Genomic DNA, 11,435 nt, shown 5'->3' on the forward strand with positions numbered 1-11,435 from the left:
GCATGCAAAATCTGGTGCTCGAGGATGGTCTGGTGCTAGCGGCAGACACTGCGTAACTTTTTAAGGTCCAATCTTCTGTCACGGATAGACCAAGCATCAGAAACTGGGAGTAATGTACAGAATGTTCTTTATTAGCAAAAGGTACACTTAACTGAGTGCTTCCAGTGAAGTGGAGCCAGGAGCATGGAAACACACAGATCAATAGGTAGTCCGTAATGATCTATGGAGTAACCTGTAGATCGGACCATCAGTGAAGGGAAACGGGGACCTTATAAGGTAAATGGAGGAATAGGTGATTAGTAGGAGGAGGACAGGTGTAGGTGATTTGTAGGAAGGAGAGGCTAAGTGAGAGTGTGAGCATTGGAGGGAGGCGTGACTGGTGGTTCCCTGACAGTATGTATGTGTGTATTTATTTGTTTATTTATTAATTTATTATTATGTCATTTTATATTTTTATCCAAGAGTGCAGTCTGAAAGCTGAGGGCGAAAGTAAAAGGAACAGAGACTCCTCCTCCCTTATTCCTCCTCTGTGTTTGCATCATTTCAGCTGATTCACTGCACATCAAGAAACTGGGCTGGGTTTCACCATCAAAATGATTCCAGGTATTTGTTTTATTAAATTTGAAAGGATATTATATAATATTGTGCTGATTTGTGTTTAACCATTTGCATTTGCTTAGCCAGATATACCTTTAGCTTTATCCATTTAGTCATTCACCCTTGGCAATTTACATTTAACAAAAGGATGAAATTAAATAATTAGGAATCATTTCATGATATAGAATTTTATGTAAGTTTCATGCACTGTATAAATCTTTTACATAAACCTCATTCTTATTTATATTTAGTTTTTTAACTTGTGTTTCAGAAAAGAGAATTTTTGTCATAGTCTTTGGGAACACCATGGATTCCCACAAGACCTTTCTGGATCAACTAACAATTTCAAATAAAATTCGTGAAGTACAATCAGTAAAGGACAGTGATGTCATCATTGCTTTTGTCTCAATTCAATCTCATGCTGGAACTGACATTTCAGCTGCAATGGAGGGAATTCCTGGTAAGTGCAAATAACAATACTATATATACACATGTACACTTTTAGGAGTTATTGTTTAGGATGTACATGTCTGTTGCATAGACACATCTTGTTTTTTTTTTTTTTTTATCTTTTTGAACTTATTTTATAGCATTTAATTATTCATATAAATAACTGAGAATTAAACTGGGAATTCAATTATGTACTTGTATTCAGCAAACCTCTGATCTGTTTAAAGTTATTAATTCTGTTATTACATCTCTCTCTCTCTTTCTCTCACTCTCTCAGAGGGTAAACCTGTCATTCTTGTGGCTCTCCACCACATTTAATCCAGATGAAATGGTTCCAGACAGCAAATACTGTGTGAACCGGACAGATGTGTTTTCCGTAGACTGTCTCTATCATAAAGATCATAAGCTGCTGAGATGTCTGCGCAATGACGATGCAATCAGAGCAGTGAAGATACACCTTGGAGCAGATGACTCCTTCGAGGTAATTTTTAATGTAATCCTTTTAAAATGGATTACATTAAAATGGAACACATATGGAGACTCACTTACTCCTGAACAAACAGAAGCTAGTGTCGGCTCCACTACATGCTGGTTTTATGTTTCCTGGTCATGACGTCAGGCTGCCGGTGACATCGCATCTCTCCGTTGGCCGGATTACACACGTTATTCAGAGCGTGGACAAAGCAGAAGCGTTCCCAAAGCATTTATTTATTTATTTATTTATTTATTTATTTAAACATATTTATTGTCATACAATGATTTCACAGACATGTGCAAATGCAGGACATGCAGGAGCTTTAATAAAAAAAAGCAGACATATACAAATCAAAAGTCAAGAATGTAATACAGTATAACATTAGAAGAAAACAACACAGGTCAGCAACAATATTGCATTCAGTAAGTTGCTGAATACAGGACGAGGGAATGTACCTGACACTTTTCCAAAAAGGACTCTAGGTCGCTCACATTTAAAATAATAACTTTGTTTTGAATTTGCAGTATGTTTTTATAAGACAGGATTTTTTCTTTAGAAAACAATATATGTAAGCTACAATGTGTCTTTTCTTTTTACAGATTACATCCAACAGACGCACATGGACAGCTATGGAAATTGCTGTGATTATTCTGCTTATTGTTGTGGTTTTTGTTGTGGGCATCAGTGTGGGTTTTGGGCAAGGTATTGGAAATGGTATTGGAGTGTTTATTGTATTGGGTATTGTTGCCCTCATTGTTGCAAGTATTTATCTGTGTAGCGGTTTGCGTAATAAGCTTGTGTCACGCTTTATCTAATACATAATAATTTTAATATTATTTTCTAAATTTTTCTCCATCTAAATTGTCTAAAACATAACATAGTTTTATTAAATGATTATATTTGTGACAACTTTAAAACCTGGATGCAGAGAGTCACATGTCACTTGTTTAACACTGACAGGATGTTTAAAATAACATAGACTTAGGGTTTAAGTTAAGGTTTGAGGTTAGGGTTAGAAGGATATGTTAAGGCTAAAGGTTAGGGTTAGAAAAAAATTTTTATTTATCTGAATAGAGCTGTTGGGCTGTTGTAACAATATTCAGATTTTTTTTGGATTTGTTAAAAGAAAGGCAATGGCGGTACGTCAACGTTTCCATTTCCATATTTTTATTTCCTGTGTCTTTGTACAGTGTTCTTAATAGTCACAAACTAAAAACATTTCCCCCTATCTTACAAAAGCTACCCATCCAGGAGAGTTTATAAAGCTGATTGATGCCACTTTTCAGACTCACAGCATCCATTAAGTAGTTCACCGTTGGGCATGATATAATGCAATTTCAAAATGTACATAAATATACAACAAATTCTGAAGTTCTGTGTAATAATGTGTGTGAAAATGTCTGCTGCATGTAAATAAATAAACAAGCAAACAAACAAGCACTTTCAGAAGTTATTGTTTAGGATGTACATGTCTGTTGCATAGACACATCTTGTTTTTTTTTTTTATCTTTTGAACTTATTTTATAGCATTTAATTATTCATATAAATAACTGAGAATTAAACTGGGAATTCAATTATGTACTTGTATTCAGCAAACCTCTGATCTGTTTAAAGTTATTAATTCTGTTATTACATCTCTCTCTCTCTCTCTCTCTCTCTCTCTCTCTCTCTCTCTTTCTCTCACTCTCTCTCTCTCACTCTCTCAGAGGGTAAACCTGTCATTCTTGTGGCTCTCCACCACACATTTAATCCAGATGAAATGGTTCCAGACAGCAAATACTGTGTGAACCGGACAGATGTGTTTTCCGTAGACTGTCTCTATCATAAAGATCATAAGCTGCTGAGATGTCTGCGCAATGACGATGCAATCAGAGCAGTGAAGATACACCTTGGAGCAGATGACTCCTTCGAGGTAAATTTTTTAATGTAATCCTTTTAAAATGGATTACATTAAAATGGAACACATATGGAGACTCACTTACTCCTGAACAAACAGAAGCTAGTGTCGGCTCCACTACATGCTGGTTTTATGTTTCCTGGTCATGACGTCAGGCTGCCGGTGACATCGCATCTCTCCGTTGGCCGGATTACACACGTTATTCAGAGCGTGGACAAAGCAGAAGCGTTCCCAAAGCATTTATTTATTTATTTATTTAAACATATTTATTGTCATACAATGATTTCACAGACATGTGCAAATGCAGGACATGCAGGAGCTTTAATAAAAAAAAAAAGCAGACATATACAAATCAAAAGTCAAGAATGTGTAATACAGTATAACATTAGAAGAAAACAACACAGGTCAGCAACAATATTGCATTCAGTAAGTTGCTGAATACAGGACGAGGGAATGTACCTGACACTTTTCCAAAAAGGACTCTAGGTCGCTCACATTTAAAATAATAACTTTGTTTTGAATTTGCAGTATGTTTTTATAAGACAGGATTTTTTCTTTAGAAAACAATATATGTAAGCTACAATGTGTCTTTTCTTTTTACAGATTACATCCAACAGACGCACATGGACAGCTATGGAAATTGCTGTGATTATTCTGCTTATTGTTGTGGTTTTTGTTGTGGGCATCAGTGTGGGTTTTGGGCAAGGTATTGGAAATGGTATTGGAGTGTTTATTGTATTGGGTATTGTTGCCCTCATTGTTGCAAGTATTTATCTGTGTAGCGGTTTGCGTAATAAGCTTGTGTCACGCTTTATCTAATACATAATAATTTTAATATTATTTTCTAAATTTTTCTCCATCTAAATTGTCTAAAACATAACATAGTTTTATTAAATGATTATATTTGTGACAACTTTAAAACCTGGATGCAGAGAGTCACATGTCACTTGTTTAACACTGACAGGATGTTTAAAATAACATAGACTTAGGGTTTAAGTTAAGGTTTGAGGTTAGGGTTAGAAGGATATGTTAAGGCTAAAGGTTAGGGTTAGAAAAAAAATTTTATTTATCTGAATAGAGCTGTTGGGCTGTTGTAACAATATTCAGATTTTTTTTGGATTTGTTAAAAGAAAGGCAATGGCGGTACGTCAAAGTTTCCATTTCCATATTTTTATTTCCTGTGTCTTTGTACAGTGTTCTTAATAGTCACAAACTAAAAACATTTCCCCCTATCTTACAAAAGCTACCCATCCAGGAGAGTTTATAAAGCTGATTGATGCCACTTTTCAGACTCACAGCATCCATTAAGTAGTTCACCGTTGGGCATGATATAATGAAATTTCAAAATGTACATAAATATACAACAAATTCTGAAGTTCTGTGTAATAATGTGTGTGAAAATGTCTGCTGCATGTAAATAAATAAACAAGCAAACAAACAAGCACTTTCAGAAATTGATTTTAATTTGCACAAGTAGAAGGTAAAACTACTTAGTAAAATTAACTGCTTTTTTCTAGCATGTTTAATTTTTTTTTTTTCAGAGCCAATTTACGTACCTTAGTAAATATATCTTTGGGTTGTTATATTACGATTTGTGTACATTTCTTGATTAATGCCAATGTTTGTCAAAATTTCATGTGAATTGCTGCTTAAAAAATATATTTAATTTAAAATATTTTTGCATGTTAATGTTTGCATTCTTTTAAATGCATCTCGAAAAAAAGTAAAAAAAAATAAATACATTTCTCGTTCCCTTCAATGTACTGACTATTGATCATTTACGTGCTGTCTGTGTAAATCACTTGACTGCTTCGGCAGCTGTACAGGATGGTGTTGAGTATTTACGAGTGGTATTGATTTTGAAGAAACCAGGGGGGGGGGACAAAATGTTTACTGTGCAACTAATGTAAGACCAATGTCAGATGCACATCAGCACTTGCTCAAACTATATACCCAGTATAGACAATCATTTTCAAAATCATGATTAATACAATACAGAGTGATAAAACAACTACAGTCTAAAATAAAACATTAAAATGGTTTTATATGGTTTTGATCTATTTTTTATAATTGCTATAGTACCCTTAAATGGAAATTCTAGCTAGTGATCATTGATGAATCACACAATTTTAAGAAGCACACTTGGCAAATACAAATTACAAAATATAAATCTTGAAAATCCCTGAAATTTCTAATGTCTATTCTAATATAAAAATCATTTTACGCTATATTATATTATATATATATATATATATATATATATATATATATATATATATATATATATATATATATATATATATATATAAATATATTATGATTTTGTTAAATAAGAGAAACAGAGGTTGAGTCTCGTAACATTCTGGAAGGCTGTAGTTGTAGCCAGTTATAGATTTATTTATTTATTTATTTATTTTGCCCCTGAGAGCACAACTGCAGTCAGAGAGCTGAAAGTGAAAGTAAAAGGAACAGAGACTCCTCCCTCATTCCTCCTCTGTGTTTGCATCATTTCAGCTGATTCACTGCGCATCGAGTAACTGGGCTGGGTTTCACCATCAAAATGATTCAAGGTATTTCTTTTTATAAAATCTAAAAGCATATTATGTGATATTGTGCTGATTATGTTTGTGGATGATTTGAGAAACTACAGTATTTGCATTTGCTTAACCAGATATACCTTTAGCTTTATGCATTTTATCCATATTTATTTATCCATCCATTCTTGGCTATTTACATTTAACAAAAGGATGAATTTAGATCATTATTAATCATTTCATGATATAGAATTATATGTAAAATTCATGCACTATTTAAATCTTATACATGAACCTCATTCCTATTTATATTTTGTTTTTTGACTTGTGTTTCAGAAAAAAGAATTTTTGTCATGGTCTTTGGGAATGCCATGGATTCCCACAAGACCTTTCTGGATCAACTAACAATTTCAAATCAAATTCGTGAAGTACAATCAGTAAAGGACAGTGATGTCATCATTGCTTTTGTCTCAATTCAATCTCGTGCTGGAACTGACATTTCAGCTGCAATGGAGGGAATTCCTGGTAAGTGCAAATGACTATTTTACTGCATTCCTTTTTTTTTTGTAATTAATATTATTTATTGTACGAAAAAATCTAAAAATAAGCTTAATAATTGATTATTATTTGTTATTGTATTTATATTTAAATATTTATAATTATTATTTTTTCATTTATAAAAAATATTTAACATTTATAATACAATTTATTTTAATTATATATATATATATATATATATATATATATATATATATATATATATATATATATAAATGTACATCTAAATTAAGTGTGTGTGTTTGTATGTATGTATGTATGTATGTATGTATGTATGTATGTATGTATATATAGTTACATTTCTTTCTGACTAGACATGTTTGTTTTATTATTACTGCAGTTCCTGAATGTTTTATTGCATTTAATTGGAAATTTAAGGTTTAAAATCAGGTGGCATAAGCATCAGAAATATTGTACTGTAATTAATCAGCACACCTCTAAATGATAATTCTGTTATTACATCTCTCTCTCTCTCTCTCTCTCTCTCTCTCTCTCTCTCTTTCAGAGGGTAAACCTGTCATTCTTGTGGCTCTCCACCACACATTTAATCCAGATGAAATTGTTCCAGACAGCAAATACTGTGTGAACCGGACAGATGTGTTTCCCGTAGACTGTCTCTATCATGAAGATCATAAGCTGCTGAGATGTCTGCGCAATGATGATGCAATCAGAGCAGTGAAGAAACAGCTTGGAGAAAGCGACTCCTTTGTGGTAATTTTTTTAATATAATTATTTTAAAATAGTTAGGGTGACTCAATTATGATCCTTTTAGAGTAACCTTGTGTCATGCAGCAAAACCAGGTGTAATTGCAAGTAAATACTATTTTTTTTCAAAATGCAGGCACACAAAGAAGAGGGGTTAGGCAAAACCATAGTCAGAGCATAGCTATCAGCAAAAAAGTAAACTAGGGAAGACTATGGACAAAAAAAAGATACAAGAGGTAAAGATACAAGAGATATGTAATATCAAGAAACCAGACCGGATTCCTGCTCCAGTGGGTTTTTTTCATGCATGTTGCAGTTCCCATTTTGACCACTATGCTGTTAATAGACAGTGAGTTCATTGCACCAAAACTGAGCAGCATTTAGAAAAAGGAAGTAATTCAACAGAGTTTGTTAGTTTGTCATAGTATCAGTCAGTAGCAACATATTCTAACTCAATAATCCACTGCCATGGACAAGACCTTACTAAAAAGGTGTTTTTGTTCTGTAACATTCTGGAGTGTTTTATTTCTTCTTATCACTTAAATAATAGCCGCTGTAAGAAATTGTTTCCTCACTTCAAGAAATTTAAATAATATCATGCTTTTAAAGCTTGAGACTCCGATGGCTAGCACTGAGATCTCAGTGATGTCCTTTTGTCACATTCTTGCTACATCCCTGTTGCAGGTGAAGGATTATGTCATGCAGTGATTTCACAGACAGGTGCAAATGCAGGACAATGCATCTTTAATAAGAAATGCAGACTTCAGGTCTCTCAATAAATGTGAACTATGAAATAAATGACCTTAATTGCTGTCAAGTGCTGAACAGAAACTTCAAAACCCCTACTGCCATCTTCTTGTCAGAAGTTGCACTGATTTAAAATTCACTATTTTTGCATATCAATAAAAAACAAAAATGCTTGCTATGTTGCTGAAAAAACCCAAACCATGTAGTGCTATGTTTTTTTTTTCTAATTAGCATATGTGCTATTTAGTTATCAAAACTTTTTTCAGACTAGGACTCCAAGTCTACATTTGCTCTTACAGCTCTCTGTACACCTGAACCATGTAGTAAATGTTCTTGCTTGCTTTGTTTGGTTGAACAGAAAACAGAAATCACAAAACCTCTACTCTCATCTTCTAATCAGAAACTACACTGGTTTAAAATAACAGCTGTATTTTGCATTTGCAGTATGTTTTTATAACAAAGGATTTTTCTCTAAAGCAAATTATTGATGTAAGTCACAATGTGTCTTTTTTTTTTTTACAGAACAAATCCTACAGATACAAACCGACTGCTGTGGAAATTATTGTGATTATTCTGCTTATTGTTGTGGTTATTGTTGTGGGTATTGCTGTGGGTTGGTCTGCAGGAATTGGACTAGGTATTGGAGCGTCTTTTGTTTCTGGTGTGGTTGGAAGTATAGTTGCAGGTATTTATCTGTGTAGCGGTTTGCGTAATAAGCTTGTGCCACACGTATCTAATACATAATAATTTAAATATTATTTATTTATCAAAATTGTTCTCCATCTACATTATCTACAATGTAAGATATTGCTATTATGTGATTTTGTGACAAAGTTAAAAACCTGAACAGATTTGTTTTTTCTCATAAATAAAACAACTGGATGCAGGGAGTCAGCATGTTTGAATGAACATAGATTTACGGTTGAAAAACAAAACAGAAATGTATCTGAATAAAGCTGTTAGGCTGCTTTAACCATATACAGATTTTTTTTTTTCAAGATTTGTGATTAATGCCACTGTTCAGACTCACAGCATCCATTAAGTAGTTCACTGTTGGGCATGATGTTATAGATTTTCTCAATGTATAAAAAGATACAAAAATACTGAAATACTGTGCAATAATATGTGTAAAAAATGTCTGTTGTATGTGAATAAATAGATGAATAAATCCCTATATAAATAAATAAACAAAACAGTTTCAGTAATTGATGCACAAGTCAATTTTTTAATGATATTCTAATTTATTGAGATGCACCTGTATCTTTTACCAGTACACTGCTATTACCTCATACAAAGTCTGCCTATACAAGCTTTTTATATTGCATTGACAATAAAAACATTTAATAAGAGTGAAGAGAAACAATATTTCGATTCCTCTGTATGTCTGCATATATGGTGACATTGGAAAATAAAAACCTTGAACTTTTTATTTCAAAGGCAGGCAGAAAAAGAAGAGTGGTTAGCCAAAAGCATAGTCAGATCATAGCAATCAGCAAACGATGTGAACCTGGCCAAACGGCAAAAACCTTTTTTTTTACCCCGTAAATAATATTAGCTAAGAATTTGTTCCCTTACCTTCAAGAAAGTAAAAAAAAAGCTTGAGATTCCGAGGGCCAGCATTGTGGTCTGTGATGTTCTGCTGCATCCCTGTTGTAGGTGAAGGATTATGTCATGCAGTGCTTTCACAGACTGCTGCAAATGCAGGACAATGCAGCTTTAATAAAAAATGCAGACATATCCAATCTAAAAGTCAAGCATGTGGTCAATACATTGTGTCAAATATAATAATAATAAAAGAACAGGTCAGCAACAGTGTAACAATAAGAGTCATTAATGATTTGCTAATTATATCATGAGGCATGGGCGTAAATCCCGGGGGGGGACGGAGTGGACATGTCCCCCCCATCCGAGGATTGCCCCCCCTCAAAAAAGAAATCGCACTCTCTATTGTGAAAAATATATGTATCTATACCTAAATAATTGTGTAAGTAGGAAAGAAACCCGCAAAAAAATGCATTTAGAAACAGTTGAGTTCCCCCCTCCCCTTCCTCACAGTGGTTTGACCCACTGCCTGCGTTCCCAGTTCATCTCACCTACTCTTCACACACGAGTCAGGGGTGTGTCTGCGGCTCAGTTAATGTTCAACTCCATTAACTAGGGTATTTTATTCACTTTAAATAAAGCGATTATCTTTAATCTAGTTAATGCAGACTCATTCATAAATTAGTTGCGGCAAAAATGCTGATTACGGATGTAATTTTCCATGAATCTGCTCTATTAGCGATTAAAATATGACTTATCTAGTGAACGTTAGCTTGTTTACAATAGCTTGTAGCATAGTGCACTGACACTAACACACCAAAGCCGTTTCCCATGCAGTGTTTTATTTGGGACGACTTGGTATAATGTTAATTTAATATTAACACACAATTAGCATATTGTTTATCTGTGCATTTACTAAATGAGCATTGTGCTACGTTTGAACTGACCACACTGTATTTTATAATCAATTTTTATTCTGTTCTTAAATGTCTTAATTCATTTTAAATTCAATTTTAAACCTTTTTTTAATTCCTTGTTTTGCTTTGTTATTGAACCTGAGAAAAACCTAACCATAATGACGCAGTCTCCATGCTACAATAATAATAATGATAAAAGCAAAGTTTTTCACTGTGGGGACACTGTGTCTTTATCAGTACAATTTGACTGTATTATTTGTGTCCCCTTCAAAAATTGCTCATGAGAAATTTTATATTTATTGTCCCCCCCTACTGTTAAATGAAATTTACGCCCATGTCATAAGGGAATATTCCTGACACTTTCCCAATAAGGACTCCAGGTCTCTCAATACACTAGCACAATTCAATCAAAAATGGCATTGCTGCTGTGTGCTGAACAGAATCTACAAAACCTATACTGCCATCCTCTGGTCAAAAACTACAATGGTTTAAAGTCACTATTTTTCATAATATAAAACAAAAAGCTTGCCATGTTACTAGGAGACCCCAAACCATGCACAGCTATGTTGTTTTGCTAATTAGCTAGCGTGCTATTCAGTTATCAAACCAAACCTTTTCCAAAAAAGGACTTCCAGTCTACATTTGTTATCTCACAGCTCTCTGTACACTTGATTTATTGTTTTTGGTGTAGTTAAAGGTATTTTTATGTGTAGTGCAAAATTGTTCTCCAAATAAAGCCTGCAGTTAATTATAAGAGTATATAAGTATCTAAAATATAATAAAGTGTTCTGATATGATTATATTTGTAACAACTTTTTAAACAGAACATGCTTGTTTTCTCTCTTAAATGGGAAGAGTTACGTTTTACGCTGGCAGGATGTTTAAATTAGCATAGGATTAGGTTTAGGGCTAAGTTTAGGGTTAGGGGATAAGGTTAAGCTTAAGGTTAGGGTCAGAAAGCATGAAAAGATGCAGAAAGATGTTTTTTTTTCATGATTTCTGAAAACGTGACA

The 11,435-nt window shown here is 33.5% G+C and overlaps 2 protein-coding genes across 3 annotated transcripts; both read left to right on the plus strand.

Moving 5' to 3' along the window:
- Positions 1-355: 355 nt before the first annotated feature.
- LOC124379644 lies at positions 356-5,061 on the plus strand. Of its 2 annotated transcripts, XM_046840074.1 has the most exons (5): positions 356-397; positions 548-603; positions 869-1,057; positions 3,229-3,434; positions 4,023-5,061. In XM_046840074.1, the coding sequence occupies exons 2-5, from the start codon at positions 594-596 to the stop codon at positions 4,236-4,238; spliced, it is 621 nt and encodes a 206-aa protein (XP_046696030.1). In that variant the 5' UTR covers positions 356-397; positions 548-593; the 3' UTR covers positions 4,239-5,061. The 2 variants fall into 2 exon arrangements, with proteins under 2 accessions (XP_046696030.1, XP_046696029.1); XM_046840073.1 differs by having other exon boundaries at positions 377-603.
- An 828-nt stretch (positions 5,062-5,889) lies between these two features.
- LOC124379643 lies at positions 5,890-9,124 on the plus strand. The gene is made up of 4 exons (XM_046840072.1): positions 5,890-5,989; positions 6,290-6,478; positions 7,017-7,222; positions 8,486-9,124. Exons 1-4 carry the CDS (start codon positions 5,980-5,982, stop codon positions 8,705-8,707), a joined length of 627 nt encoding a protein of 208 aa, XP_046696028.1. The 5' UTR covers positions 5,890-5,979; the 3' UTR covers positions 8,708-9,124.
- The last annotated feature ends 2,311 nt before the right edge of the window (positions 9,125-11,435 follow it).

This window comes from Silurus meridionalis, chromosome 26, assembly GCF_014805685.1.
Source record: "Silurus meridionalis isolate SWU-2019-XX chromosome 26, ASM1480568v1, whole genome shotgun sequence".
NCBI lineage: Eukaryota > Metazoa > Chordata > Actinopteri > Siluriformes > Siluridae > Silurus > Silurus meridionalis.